At 36.7% G+C, this 16155-nt stretch overlaps 1 protein-coding gene across 1 annotated transcript; it reads right to left on the reverse strand.

Annotated features, from left to right (window-relative positions):
- Positions 1–941, reverse strand: LOC124327753. Its single transcript, XM_046786752.1, has 2 exons — positions 536–941; positions 1–421 (listed from the first exon to the last, which is right to left on the reverse strand). The coding sequence occupies exons 1-2, from the start codon at positions 877–879 to the stop codon at positions 178–180; spliced, it is 588 nt and encodes a 195-aa protein (XP_046642708.1). The 5' UTR covers positions 880–941; the 3' UTR covers positions 1–177.
- Positions 942–16155: the final 15214 nt, after the last annotated feature.

Consider the following 16155-nt stretch of genomic DNA (forward strand, 5'->3'; position numbering starts at 1 on the left):
AACTAATGAACTATTTTATTTATCCAACATTTAATACTTCGGATATACAATATAACACGATTTTATTTCATTTTCTAATTAACGGTAAGAAGAAAAATAGTTTCATACGTAGTTCAACATGGAGTTGTTGTAATTCTCTAAAATACTGATCAGGTTTGTAAAGACTTGGAGTTTCATCTATTTCCCAACTCCTCCGCAGAGGGGAAAACCAGTAGTGCTTAAACATATTGCAGTAAGACTTACAGTGGAAGTAGAGAACACCAAACTAGTGCGAGTCGCAATGCCAAATGACAACAAGAAGCGATTCCTTTCTGCTCCATCGGGGACTGAAAAACCGGGCTGAATTTCTAATGGAATCACAATAGGTTCGGAAACGGATTTCGACAGAACTTCATCAATAGGATTACTATCTGTTTTCAATCTGTAACATATTGCAAAGGCAAAAGTTATTACTCATCCTAATTAGAAACTACTTTTAATGTTAAATCTACAACAGTTCATATTAATCTTCAAACTTAGTTAAATATTAAATTACTTCTCATCAACAGGAAGAAAGGCGGTGCCATCTTTGTTCTCCACATTTTCATCGTTGTAAAAAAGCCCAGCACGACGGTGACGAAATTGATCGGCTGACTCGTCATAAAAGAGGCCACGACGGCGGCGTCCTGTTGTGCAAGTGGCCAGGATAGAAGTTGATGTCGTACAAGTTGTGGTGACAATCGTGGTGGAAGTAAATATGGACGTTGATTTTATCAAAGTAAACGTTGTAAATGAGAATCCAGCTGAAGTTAGAAATCGATCCTTGGTTGCTGTCTCAGAAGATACCAAGGCAGCAGTGGCTAAAACAAATACAAAATAGCTGAAAATAAAGTGACGCATTTTTAGTAAACTTGATACAGCGTATGGAGTTCTTAGTTAATTTGGAAACTGATGGTAAAAGTTTGGTGCGAATCGGCTTATATCTGTAACCAAGAGTCCGTTAGAAATAGCAATGGCTTTAAGATATCTTTGGATTTGCTTCAGGCTAAAGCTAGAAATGATAACGGACAACGAATGGGCTAGGGTTATTTCTTGTTGTTTGTTGAAAATTACACAGAAGCAATTGAATACTTAAAAGTAGGTATTCATTATTTAAAAAAGGCCAGGAATACTTGAAATACTTTTTTCCTACTTAAAAATGCGCTTTTAAAGTAGAAAAACAAAATTCTAAATATTCCTGGCCTATTATAGTTTGTTTTAAAGAGAACATGTCACTATTAACTATTTTTTTAAGAATCTTTGTCACAAGTACCATAGAAAAAAAATTGTCATAAGAACATTTCATCATATATATCTTTCACAGAAATTTTCGCGTAAATTTCCCCTTTCTGAATAAGTAGTTATTATGCTTACAACTACAGACATTGATCATTCAGGGAAAATTTACGCTTCACTGTCTTTTTATTCTCTTTATATTCTTTCACATTTAAAAAATAACAAATCGTAGTACCTTTAATGTAGAGTATTCATCCTTTATCTTTTTTTTAAGAACAGAAGGCCACAAGTCTAACGGCTAATTTATTATGATTTTTTAAAATATGTGCCCTTTTTAGGAAGCACCATAAGGAATGTACAGCAAACGCCCCAACTTTCGTTCGGCTAAATTGGCACAGTTTTTTTTTCCATTTCAGGGGATAGGGAAATCTAACCAAAGGTGTTGCGTATTATTTTCTTTTGTTAACAATTTTGTTCTGAACCCCCTTTTAAAAATTTAAACATTACAGAAACTACGTTGCTAACTAAAAAATAAAACTTGAAGGCGCTTAGAACCATAAGACGCCATGTTAAAAGCGGCTCAAGTTGGTACACTGTACCAACTTGGCTGTTAGGTACTGTATATTTCGTCATACGTACCTATTATCAGAAGCACTTCATGACACAAGTACCGTAATAAATACTTTTTATTCGAGACCATTAGTACCTTCCGTATTAAGTACTTTTAAATCGGGACATAAGCTTGGACATTAGTACCTCCGTCGTAGATACATTTGATTGATAACATTATTGTTATTTTTTTTTCATTATTAATTACCCCCATATTTGTTTCACCTCCTTTAAATAGTAATAATAAACCATGATACTTTTTTTCAGGAAATATTCTTTCTCTTTTGATCCCTAAAAGCCCACCTACAACCCCATAAAGTGTCTCAGAGTGCAAAGAGTTTCCATGCATATTTTATACTTTTCTTTCGTTGTGTAAGATATGGAAATGAATGTGGTATTTTTGAATATATGATGACGAGAAAAAAGTAATATAAAAATTTCATGTAATTGGTGTGAAATTGTGATAATTTATTTTATGTTATTCTTGCTTGAATAATTTTTTTTGTTTTCTTAAAGTGATTGTTGCCCCTTTTTCTATGGAGTAGCTGGTAACACCAAGTAAAAAAAATACGGATTAGTTATAATCTCGAATTTGCTTCTTCGAAGCAGTGTTCGGAAGTTCAATTGAAAATAAAAATTAAATCATAATCTATCAATAAAAAAATCAAAATCAATCAATCACCTTAGAAAACTAAAAAACTAATCAATCAATCACGATTTTTTAATTTTGATTTAAATCGCAATTTAAATCACGATTTGAATCACACGAAACTATAGTTTTTTAAACATAAATTACACAATCAGACTAATTGCATTACATATGAACATTGATTTACAGTTTGCTACTTATTTTAAGTAATACAAGCATTTCTAGCAATAAATCTTTAAAATTATTTCTTCTAGCAGTTAAAACTAGAGGTGCAATACTAAATAGTCTTTCGACGGGTGCACTGGAAGGCAAGAAAGTGTTGTACGACAAAAAATCTTTCTTCGTTGCAGGGTGTCTATCGAGCATAACAAGGCTCTTATCTTTGTCAGAAATATAAGAATCCATATCGTCTTTAGTGGGAGAAACATCTTTTTCGAAGTTGAGGGGATCATCCTCACTTCCCTCACTTGTTTGTGGAGACACCATAGCAAAATTTACAATTCTTGCATTCAGACGATCCCAAGCGAATTTTTTTTAAGTGTCTGTTTTGAGCAAGGAAAATTTAATTTTTATGTAAAAATGATTTTGATTTGCGAAAATGTGATTTAAAATCAGAAAATCACCCCAAAAATAAAAAAAGAGATTTAGATCAAAATCAAAATCACAGACAATTTGATTAAAATTTCGATTTAAACGCGACACTGCTTCGAAGCAGATATACAGTGGGTACCGAAAGTATCCGTACGGCTGAGAGGATCAGTAGGGAAAACGAGTTTTTCAAAACGCTCCCAAAAATAGAATTCTCGGTGGAATTCAATCAATTTTTTTTCGAAGGTTAATATTAAGACGGGGTATCATGTGATTTTTTTTGGGAATTTTTCAACAACGCGATAGGTGGTTTTTATCGCGTTGCGTAAGTATCCGTACGGCCGAGAGGCCCAGTAGGGGAATGGGCTTACTTTGGAGGCCTCTTATTCGGTAAATAAGTAACATTATAGGGTGGGAAAGTTCTTAAAAAAAAGAGCTGCATTAGCTCTATATTTGGTCATAAGATCACATTTTTTAAGTTTCATTTATAGTAATGAAATCAAAAATGAAAACACGAATTATAAGTTTTCCGTTTTCTTCCCCTCGATTCCCCATCACCAGTGTTGCCATGTCCCAAAATCTCTTTCTTCCCTTGGACGGAAGAGGGAGAAAGAGAAAGGGTAAATATTTTTTTATATGGCAACACTGGTGATGGGGAATCGAGGGGAAGAAAACGGAAAACTTATAATTCGTGTTTTCATTTTTGATTTCATTACTATAAATGAAACTTAAAAAATGTGATCTTATGACCACATATAGAGCTAATGCAGCTCTTTTTTTTAAGAACTTTCCCACCCTATAATGTTACTTATTTACCGAATAAGAGGCCTCCAAAGTAAGCCCATTCCCCTACTGGGCCTCTCGGCCGTACGGATACTTACGCAACGCGATAAAAACCACCTATCGCGTTGTTGAAAAATTCCCAAAAAAAATCACATGATACCCCGTCTTAATATTAACCTTCGAAAAAAAAATTGATTGAATTCCACCGAGAATTCTATTTTTGGGAGCGTTTTGAAAAACGCGTTTTCCCTACTGATCCTCTCAGCCGTACGGATACTTTCGGTACCCACTGTATAGCAGGTTTTCTGACATTATAAGACAAAAAGAAACTTTTTTCAGGCTAGTTCTGAGAACAAGATTCATTTAGTAATGTCCTTCGGGAAATTTTTTAAAAGTTTAAGAGACAGAAAATCAAGGTTAAATAGTAGATTAATACATTCTATAATGTTTGGAAAATTCTGTTTCCCTTTGTTCTCTTTAATTAATTGATTCTTTATAACTAATTGACTAATAATCTGTCAATACTATGAGTGGTGTGACTTAGGTGTGGCGTAGACTTCACCCCACCACCCCACTTCGCACTTCATGTTTAGATTAAGTTATAGTACCACTTATTACTATAGTAACAATACAATTATATCATGCGGTCACATGTTGCGTTACATCAGTCAAAAAGGAAAACTAAGTTTGTAATTTTTAAAAAATTACTCTTAAAAAGCTTTCGGAGGTAAGTGGAAGTGCAAGATTGGTGGTAACTCTTCACGACCGCAAGAAGATCTTGGTGACGGAGGAGAGGACAGGGGGAGAAAGGAAGAGTGGACCCAGAGCTTCAAAATGAGTATAATCTAACATTTTAAAAATGTTTTTCAACTTTTTGGTTGATTACTAACTGTTAAAATGGAGACATAGAAATTTTACTTGGACAAAAAAATTATTAAAATCAAGATAAGAAACAGTACACAAAATCAGGTAATAATAAAACAAAAGAGTTAAAAAAGTAATAATGGGAAAAACAAATAAAACCCGAATAAAGACGAAATCGAACAAGAAAATAACAACCAAATCAAATCAAATAAGAAATACTCTCCACTCCGATTGCAGAAAACTTGTCTTGCTAGTGAAGAGCCCAACTTTTTTCTCTTGTTGTTGAAACTGCTAAGCACTCACTTACTTGACTGACAGTTGTAAGGTTACGGAAACAAAAACGAATTCACTGCCTAAAATTCGGCAACCAGCTAGGTAACCAGTACGTAAATTAATTTTTCAAAAAAGCAATGAAAACAAATGACAACCCAACCATACGGAGTATCAAATTTTGACAAAATTAGGTACAAATTTTGGTGACGATCTATTATTCAGGGAAGAAACGTATAAAGAAAAACATAATAGACATTAAACCCTCCTGAATTGTACTAGGCCTACTAGCTACTACTACCCTACCCCCTATACCCCACACCCTAACATTGTTAAGGACCTTCGTATATAAATAAACCTCGGGTATAATCCTCTTTTAATTCCCTTTTTAGTAGTTCTCCCTGCCCTGCCATATTATACTGACACATTGTAAGTCCGATGCAAAACCTTAAACCTTCAACTACTTGTATCATTTATCTCTTTTAAACCATAACTTTCTTACTTAAATAATTTAAGTGGCATGAAAATTAAGTTTTTAGTGGGGAAATGGATCATTAAGGAGTAAAATTTTGCATGAAGAAAAACATTTAAATCATCTATTCTATTCTATTCTATTCTATTCTATACATTTTTATAGCGCATTTTCCACAGTGAAAGATCAAATGACGCTCTTCCGAAACCACACAGTTGGACATGAAATAATCAGAGATAAGCAGTGGCATACAAGTGGGTCTTCAGTAGACTCTTAAACACGGAAAAGTTAGGGGCAAGACGAATCGATACAGGAAGATCATTCCACAGTCGAGGTGCAGCCTGAGAAAAAGCTCTCTGACCATAGTTTACAAGTTTAGGTTTGGGTGGGACACTAATGCGACCAAGGTTATCAGACCGCAAAGAACGACATCATCTAAATTTTTAGAAACTTAGCCGACGACTAGACGACTAGCTTCCTTAAACTTAAAATTTAATAACTAGTCCACCACTCAAGAAGTCCGGATTTAGGGTCAAAAGAGGTTTTCATTTTTTCAGGAACGGTGACTAGGCATGGCAGTCAGTCTCCGAATACACCTATACTGTATATTCTGGATGTATAGGCTATACATCCAGAATTTTTTGAAAAACCGAATGGTGCAATACGCGATTTTCTAGTTGTACAGTTTTTTTTAGTTATTTAAGAAAAACTGAGAGGGCCCACACCACCAATTGTAGAGGTTTTTTCGGTTTTGAAATCAGATATCGGGGGAACCAGACAGTGAAAAAAAAATAATTTTTCAGAATCCAAGACTTTGCTTCCCTCTACGGAATTGTGCCAAGTTTTTATCTTAGCTTTAGTAGCAGAGATATTAACCGATTGAAAATTTAGAACATTTCACTTTATTTTCCACACCTGCAATTTTCTTGATTTTCCAAGATGCACACTCTCATTTTTGTGTGTGGTATACTCAAGTACCAAGTATATAATTATATACTTTTGATTATCATATAAAAACGTACCTTGGGTTGTATATCTTAAACCAAAATTCGAGTTCACACCAATAACCTCTTCAAGTACGCAGAACTTATAGCTTTGAACATTCTCAAAATTTTAAGTAGGTCGTTCGAACGTACGTACGTACTCCGCTAAGTTCAGTGCGAAAAAATTCACTCCTCGTAAAAAAAAATTTATAACTCACAAATTCAAAAGTATGATTACCTAACTATATGAAAAATCCCAACCCAAAAAGTAACATTATACATTGATTGGTTTTTATTAAATAATTATCTAGAATTCTAGAATAGCCATTCGGAAAAGGTCCAGTCTCTATTGTACAAGCATCAACGTTTACGCATACTAGCTTTGTCGGTCATCTACCGTGTACTTGCTCAACTCGCTCAACGTTCCCGTACGTGGAGGGGCTTAGGGCCCTCAGTACACGATTTAGACGCAGCAGACGACAACACAAATTGTCTAAATCATGTACGCGTTGTCGTGTACTCTGTGTTATTTTAACGTTTTTGAAGAAGTAAACGTTTTTTTATGTACTTTTTTTAGATAATCGAAAAATAAATACTAAACGGGCTAAATTATGAATTGGAATCCATTTGTTTTTATATATTGTGTTTAACCTCTATTAATTATACAATATATAAATTTTATATCCTATGTATCATTTATAAGGTATATAGTTTTCCTACTAAAAATGCAAAATTTTGTAATTAAGAATCTTGTACCAATTATAACCATATTCTTGTGAATGAATACAGTAATTGCGACTAATTTGGCTTTGGCAATCACAATTTTTAGCACGATCTCTTATGCACAATAGTCCCCTGTAATAAAAATTTATTTCAGTTATTATCAATTTACATAAACAGGAAATAAATTAAAGTATTTGCGCTACGATGTTTTTTAATTTTTAGAAACCAATAAAAACAAATAAGGACTTATAGATCGTCTTTAGTTATTAATCAACGAAAGGAATATCCACCATAAGAGACCGTGTTAAAAACTGTGCCATCCACTTACCATTGCAATCCACTTAGATTATTCGTACAATACCTGTTTTTAAATTCATTAACTATAGAATATGATTGGTCCTAATCCATTCATATTTTGTAATATAATGCAAAATGAAACAATAAATTATTTAATTACTTTTAAAAGTATTTTTTCGATAAAATTATGTGTTTAATTGTGGATAATCTAAAAAATTAAATTGAAATCGTATTTTTATTTACTTTTCTAATTATATTTTCCGGAAGTGTCATGATATTTACAAAATTGTGTACGTGTTGTCGTGTATTCGTGTACATGATATATTATTTTGATTATTTTTCCAATTTTATTATTTACACGATTATTGTTTCAGTATTTGTAAATATAAATGGTGTCTATTTAAATAATTAATAATCATATTGTAATTCACCAAATAATTCTTTTATTATTATTTTTTTCGTAGACTTCCTTGTTTAGTGATAAAGTTCAAGTAAATTAGTGAATAAATCATGTATAATATAAACATTCTATAATACGAGTATAAATTAAAATTAACTAGATCCATATCTGTAAATATGCAATGCTTCGATCTTAATTCTGATGGTAAACTTAGGCTCCTGCTGAGTGCTGATGATCATCAACAGTTCGACTCTTTTAAAAATGGTGGACTACGTTGATATCAATGTTGACTTAAACATAAAAATAATCGCGAACCGCCACCGGAATTGCGGATAATTCGTCCCTGCAGACGGACAATTTCCGTCTCTTTGATTTTTACCATTGCTTTCAAATGGGATGTGATTTCCAAAGCTTCCTTTATTGTGTTTCCTTACGGTCAACCACTGGAAAGAATTCAGCAAGAAGCGACATAAATTATCTGTTGAAGAAATCTCTGATGACCTGCCATTTGTAGGAAACCAACAAAATCAACATATCCTCCGGATCTTGAGACAATGCTTTGTCTTAACTTTTTAAAGCAAGAGAGCAAGCAAGCAAGAGACAAAGCATTGTCTCAAGATTTATTTATTTAAATAAGACGATTAAATTTATCATAGTTTTTTGTTCAAATTAGTGTGACGATTACCTTTTTTAATCAAAAACAATTAGTTTCATGGGAATTTATGTTTTATTGCGTAGAAGAGCGATTCTGCATAATAAGAAATAGCTTTGTCTCAAGATTTTTTTTTCCTTTTGCATAAATAATAGCTGATGGATTCTTTTTTATTTTGAAAATTTGTGCAGTGTTTTATTCTCTTAACCCTTTATCTACCATCGGGACAAAAAAAATTGACGGCTTTTCAGTAGGCAGACACGAGAAATTAAAACCAGACATAGTGCCTCACACTTAAGCTGTTTTCTCAATGATCAACCTACAAAATTGAATCGCCTTTTCAGCATATGTCAATCGTTCATCGGTTGATCGAGGGTAAGAGTTTCAAACGATTCGTAAGAGCCATTCTCGTGTTTTACGAGTTTTGGTGTAGGGACATTTCTGGCACGTCAGGCGGCTCTGATCGAAGTCTACACGAGAACCTTTCCTCGCAAACCGTCGGGACTTTAAAGTCTCCGCCAGATATGTCCCTCCAGGCGGCTGCAAGCCCCTAATTCCCCTGGGAATTAGCGATCTGGGTGCCGCGTGACTTAAGTGTCTGCGATGCCTCAAATACAAATTTATTAAAAAAAGGTTCAAGTGAATTTGAAGCCGGTGGTTGGATAGATATCGAAGGGAAGGCGAAAGAGGCGAAGAGAAAGCGCGAAATTTCTTTAGTAGCTTTGACACAAAAACTTTAGTATCGACGGGGAGCTTTGTGGAATGGAACGAAGACGCAGAATGGGAAGTTGTCCGGTTCGGCGTTAGTTGTAGTTTCATTCCTCCGTAGCTGAGTTCCTTTCCACCCTACGCTCCTTATTTATATTTATACCTATCTGGGTGCCACGCGACTAAAGTGTCCGCAATGCCTCAAATACAAAAAAAAGGATTCAAGTGAATTTGAAGCCGGTGGTTGGATAGATATCGAAGGGAAGGCGAAAGAGGCGAAGAGAAAGCGCGAACTCTCTTTAGTAGCTACGACGCAAAAACCTTGGTATCGACGGGTAGCTTTGGGTAATGGAACGAAGACGCACAATGGGAAGTTGTCCGGTTCGGCGTTAGTTGTAGTTTCATCTCCTCCGTAGCAAAGCTTCTTTCCGTCCAACGGTTCTTTTGAATTAATTTTGAAGTCTTCGAGGCGCTATTAGTGCCCGTGTAATTAAATTTTACACAAAGCCTCTTGTACTTTCTTATCCGTGCGTTGATTACTGCTGTCTCGTGAAGAAACTCCGAAAGGCGGTGAAAGGCGCTGGATAAGAATCAGCCCCGGTAACTCCTGCATGTGCATGCTTTCCCCCTGCATGATAGAATAAGACCGTCAAATAAGGCTAAGGACGAAAGGCAATTCGTTATCCTTTCGGCGAATTTACAAAGACTAATCGTGCCTTTTTTTTCGATTCTGTATTTTCAGATTGATTAAAAATGGCGAAAAATAAAAAGAGAGACGGAAGATGTACAAAGTCGAAAGCCGTGAAAAATTCAGCCAAGAAAGCCGTCGCCGCTGGTGTATTAAAAAGGAAGCAATTAAAAGAGGCAAAGGAACGAGAAGCTGAGAATAAAGAGCCGTCCATCGATACTGATGCCGGATATGAGGCTCAAAATAATGTAGAGGAATCGGTTGCCGCCGAGGAGCCGGTTGAGGAGCTTGGTCAGGAGCTGGCGCCTGAAAGGAAGCCGGTTCTTGATCAGGGGCCGGCTGATGAAGAGGAACCAATTTCCGAAAAAGAAAAAGAGACTGCCAACGAATAACCTCCGGTTAAAGCTAAGTCAGCGTACAATTTGCGGAAAGTGACCGCCAGGTTGGAACGCCTGTCTTTTAATCCGGATGGTTCGACGAAGGCAACAAAAAATAAAGCACAAGATGCTGATCTTGAAGGTGGTTCCTCGCCACCTGAAAAGAGGAAAAGAATGACCCGGTCAACCGCCAAGGTAGGGTGCTCTTCTGACGGTCAAGTTGCCGACGACGAAGTGACTCGTTACTTCCCTCGAAAAAAAATTGGACTGACTAATGCGAAATTGAGACATTGTGGTCCTCGCATTTCTAAAGGATATCCATCCATGGCCCCTAAAAAGGTCAATTCGGATGCGGTGAAGCTTAGAATGCAACGAAAGACCGATGCTAAATTAATCGCACACCATAAAGCCATCAACAAGCATTGGAAGGGAGTGAGCTATTGGACTGATGTGGATGAAGATTACCAAGAGAATGATGATGAGAATCAGGAGCCACAGTACCGGCAGTATTCCTACCCGTTTACTGCAGAGGAACCTGTGGGCCCCGTATTTTCTAAGTTCCATCCGGGTGATACTCCTCTCCACATCTTTTGGTCTATGCTTGGCGGATTCCAAACTTTTGATCTTTTGCTAGAAAAGACAAATAAACGGATCCGAGACTCCTGGATTGACGTTGAAAAAGGCAATCCACCATCTAGGAGATTTGGAGGCAGACCAGAAAGGAGGCAATCTAGCGAAATGCTTCCTGAAGGTTTAGTCGACAGATATGAACTTGTTGCGTTCCTCGGAATACAGTTCTTGATGGGTTATCATCGTTTGCCGGAGCTGTCATGGTGAATTAGACAAGGATAAACAGTTGAAGGTGCGAAAGGATCCGATTCATAAGATCCGATCGTTGGTGGACGTACTCAATAAGCAATTTAGTGAGTGTCACCGGCCTCCCAGGTGGCAAAGTATAGACGAATCCATGGTGAAATTTAAAGGTCGATCCATGCTTCGGCAAACGATGAAGGGCAAACCCATCAAAAGCGGCTTCAAAATCTGGAGTCGATGCTGTAGTAGAGGCTACACCTATAAATTTGAGATCTATCATGGAACTCGAATTGGTGAAACGCCCAAGGATTCCAATTTTACGATGGTGGAAGGAGTAGTTCTTGATCTTTGCGAGCCCTTGGCAAAGATTGGACATGTAGTAGCCTTTGATCGCTTCTTCACGAGCATCGCCCTCCTGGACGAACTCGAAAAAAGGGGGATCAATGCGGTTGGAACGATTCTTAAAACTAGAGTGGGGCAACCCATCTTTCCGGTCAACGAATCGAACCTTCCGCAGGACGAATTTGTGGCCAAGTTTGGCGGTGAACCAGGAACGGGAAGAAAGGGTGTTTTCATCTGGAAGGACACTAAACCGTTTCGGGTCGCTTCCAACTTCCACGGCTCAGAGGTCGTCAAGGTGCAAAGGAAGCAGCGCGATAGTTCGTTCAGAACAAAGTCTTGTCCAAAAGCCATTGGCGATTACGTCGATAACATGGGCGGTGTAGACACGGCGAACCAGCTGCGTTTCTACTACGAGAGAGACCGCAAATCAAAAAATGGTGGCACCGTCTCTTTTATTCCCTCATGGAAACATGTATGGTGAATAGCTGGATGACTTACTGCGATTTGGTGGTAAGTTCAGAAATTTTATTGACAGAGTGCCAAGCTTCAATAATTTTCTGTTAAATTTCTTTTCAGACGATGAAAAACAAGAAAGGAAAAACCTTCCTGAAGGACAAAAGATATCTAAGTCTTTTGGAATTCAAGCGAAGCGTGACTACTTCTCTTTTACTTTACGGACTGAATGCTGAGATAGGCCGCAAAGGAGATGCTCCAGAAGCAAGATTAATGAAAGAGATTCCACTTTCGGCAGAGCCCGGTGCCAAAAGAAGGAAAGATAGACTGCGCGTGCCAGATGAAATACGCTTCAGTCAGGTCGGAATCCATCATCCTATTTTCGTTGAGAATAGAGGACGATGCGAATGGTGCCAAGCCACGACCGAGAGAAGACCCAATGGTCATACGAAGGAATCTCGACCATTCTCTCAGTGCAGTATGTGCAAAATTTTTCTTTGTCTTTCCAAGAAAAGAAACTGCTTTTTGGAATTTCAGGATGATCGGATACTCGATCCAACAGAGGCTGCTGCTGAAACGGTAATTGCTGTCGATCCTGAAAAAGAGATTGCAGTCCAAACTGTTGAAACGGATCCTTTGGGGATTTATCCTTCATCTGATTCCTCTCATGATTCTGATTTTGACGTGCTTGATAATCCTGTAAATGATGGTGTCTGCTGTGATGAGTGGCTGCTATGTGTAACCGTCGGGACATTTTTTTTTCTCCCGGCGGACGGCAGTCGCTTGGAAATTTGGCCGTTTTTCTGTGACTGAAGTGCCGGTCGGGACTTTCCTGACGGGACCAAAAACCAAAAAGCAAAAAAAGTACAGTAAAAAAGGAAATTTTTTATTTCTTTTTAATTGAGAGGTTTGAGACGTCCTCAGCAATCTGTACTTTTAATTTCAGTCAAGCACGGCCAAAATAACTTTGGCGTCGAAAAAGGGTTAAGCCGCTTTCACTTTTTTTCGCATTTTTCAAAATTGTCGCTATTCAGACAAAGACATTTCTCAAAAAAAATTTTTACTTCGTTTTCAGCATCATTAAGAAAAAAAAATTTTACTATGTATTCAGCATTATTACTTTTTACTTGCATTATTCTCCCATATTTCTTTAATTTATTTTTCATTACCACTTTTAAGCTGTTATAGAGCCGCTACTGCCTTTTTACTGATTGTTACTTAGTACTCAATTGTTACTATCTATCCTGATATTATTCAAATTTTTTTCATTGGTTTTGTATCTTGAGACAAAGCTTTGTCTTAATTGAAATTTTTTAAATTTTATATACCGCAACATATTTATACAATTAATTTGTTTTGATTTAGTTTTCTTGAAACATTTATGTATTTTAGTACATTATACAGTATAATGTACTAAAATTACTGACTCTGCGCAATGTATCAAAGTACTATTAAAATCTTGAGACAATGCTTTGTCTTAACTTTTTAAAGCAAGAGACAAAGCAATGTCTCAAGATTTAAAAAAAAATTTTCTCCTTCTGCATAAATCATAACTGATGGATTCTTTTTTCATTTAAAAATTTGTGCAGTTTTTTATTCTCTTAAACTGCTTTCATTTTTTTGCATTTTTCAAAATTGTCGCTATTCAGACAAAGACATTTCTCAAGAAAAAAATTATTACTATGTATTCAGCATCATTACTTTTTACTTGCATTATTCTCCCATATTTCTTTAATTTATTTTTCGTTACCACTTTTAAGCTGTTATAGAGCCGCTACTGCCTTTTTACTAATTAATTTATGGGTAATTCATGGTATAATTTCTGTTCTTACAATGTCTTAGTACTCAATTGTTACTATATATCCTGATATTATTAAAAAAACATTTCATTAGTTTTGTATCTTGAGAGAAAGCTTTGTCTTAATTGCTGCTTAATTGCTGAAATTTATTGTGGTAATATTTCGCCGTTTAATTCCGGGCTGGCAGTAGGCTACTGCTCCTTTGCGACTACATGAACCACATGTGGGTCGTTGCAAGTAAGGGGTAGTGCCACTAGTCTGGCCAGCAGGGTAAAATATGAGCGGGATTAATTTCATTCGATAATTTATGAAAAGTGCGCCCGTTTAAATAAATTAAGTGCTATGCGCGTTAATTAGCGCAAAACATTATATTTAGCACTTGCTCGTTTCGTAAATTTTATGATGATATTTATCGTGCTCTATTTAGCTTATCGCACGCAAGTTATCCAGATCATTAGTAGTAGTAATGCGCGCTTAGTAGAGCTAGATCTAGCACGATATTTTTGAATTAATTATTTGCGCGGAGTGAGCCGCCTAAAACAGTATGAACAGGTGGTTCTTCGCTCAGAAACGGACATTAGCACTAAAAAATACAAATTATTCGTGCTAGATCTAGCGCTATAAAGAGTGTCCGCTATTTCAGGCTGCTGGCAAAGCGAAAATATAAGAGCATACACTTTTAAACGCATAGCACTAATAATTTACTTGCGCTTCACTATAGCACGCGATGCGCTATACTTTATCGAAATTCATTTCGTCAGATTTATTACGAAACGCGAAAGCGATTAAATAAATATGTTATTGCGCTACCTAACGCGCATCGCACTAAAATGTATTAAACAGGCGAAACAAGGAAAACGATTGTGGCCACTGTGGTCAGACGAGTAGCAAACGCGCCCGTCCGTTATATTTAAGCGTAATCGTCGCCCATTCCGTTCTTGGCGGCTCGCTGCACGAAAAATAACGAAGTCAATTATTTCCCGCAAGAATTAGGGATTTATATAAGCGCGAATGGCGAAAATGATTTATTTGTGCTTAACTTTCGCAGGATGCGCTACACGTAGCGCTGTAAAGTTCATTATATAATTTACGAAACTCGGATATCTCGGTAAAAAATATTTAGCGCGAAAAATAGATTAGTCAAATATTTTGCGCTAGATCTAGACTGGATCTAGCGCGATGTAAGCTTGTATTGCGCTTGTTATTTACTTGTGATAAACTTGTGCACGATAAGCGAAATTTAGCGCGGTTATTTTCATTATTTATTCGCGAAACGCGCAAGCGCTAAATTAAATATTCAGCGCTACTTAGGCTAAAGCACATCGCATTTAAGTAAATTGAACAAGCGCACTTCTCGCAAATTTTGGTTTTAAATTATACATTTTTTAATTTATGAGTAGCGAGGGCTCTCGGCCGTAAAGAAAAGCCGTCAACGACGGGTAGCCGATCAACCGGGAATGATCGACCGTCGTAAAACCCATAATCGGACTAATCTGTGTATACGTGTCGTCACCAGCAAGTGAATTTTACAGGTAAAATATTAGCGGGATACATGTCATATGAAAATTGATGAGAAGGGTGCTCGTTTAGAGTGATGCACGTTAAGTAGCGCACAAAATTATTTTAATCGCGCGCAAGTTATTCCGAAGAAAATAATTAGCGCAATATGCGCTTATTAGCGCTATAGATCTAGCGCGATATTTTTGAATTAATTATTTGTTTAGAACGAGCCGCCAAAAACAGTAGACAGGCGGTGCTTAGCGCTAAAATGGCAAACTGGCCCGCAGTAATGGCTAAAAATAGACATGCGCGTGACTGTACATTTCTATAAAGGCCAATAGATCAGATTACAGGTGCGCTTGTATGTGTATGCGTCTGCGTGATGCACAAAATTTAGCGCCATTAATTTCAAGCCAAAATGTACGAGAAATGCGCCCGTTCATTTGACTTAAATGCAATGTGCGTTAAGTAGCGCTGTATATTAATTTTAGCGCTAAGCGTTTCTTAAATTATACCTGAAATGTATTGCACAGAATTTAGCGCATCGCGCGCAAATTAATCTCAATTAAATCATTTGCGACATGTGCGCTTATATAGCGCTAGATCTAGCGCGAAATATTTGACTTATCCATTTTTCGCTAAAAATATTTATTTTAGCTGGTTCTCCTCGTTTCTTAAATGCTATCAATGGACTTAATTGCGCTACGTTTTGCGCAATTCGCAAAAGTTCAACAGAATTTAATCATTATCGTTATGCGCGCTTAGATTAGCGCTAGATCTAGCACAAAATATTTAGCGAAATTGTTTATTGCTCTGCTAGCCGCAATTAAAATAGATTATGGATTCTGCTTAGCGCTAAAATAACGGACGGACCCGCAATAAGCACTAAAATAATGAACGATCGTGCGCCACTCGTCTGCCCCGTCACCGC

Source organism: Daphnia pulicaria, chromosome 1, assembly GCF_021234035.1.
Source record: "Daphnia pulicaria isolate SC F1-1A chromosome 1, SC_F0-13Bv2, whole genome shotgun sequence".
NCBI lineage: Eukaryota > Metazoa > Arthropoda > Branchiopoda > Diplostraca > Daphniidae > Daphnia > Daphnia pulicaria.

Excerpts from the sequence above, each read along its gene's own strand:
- LOC124327753 (XM_046786752.1), bottom strand. The coding sequence starts at position 879 with ATGCGTCACTTTATTTTCAGCTATTTTGTATTTGTTTTAGCCACTGCT. Across the intron at positions 422-535 it reads TTTCTTCCTGTTGATGAGAA|ATTGAAAACAGATAGTAATC; the intron begins GTAATTTAATAT and ends AATATGTTACAG.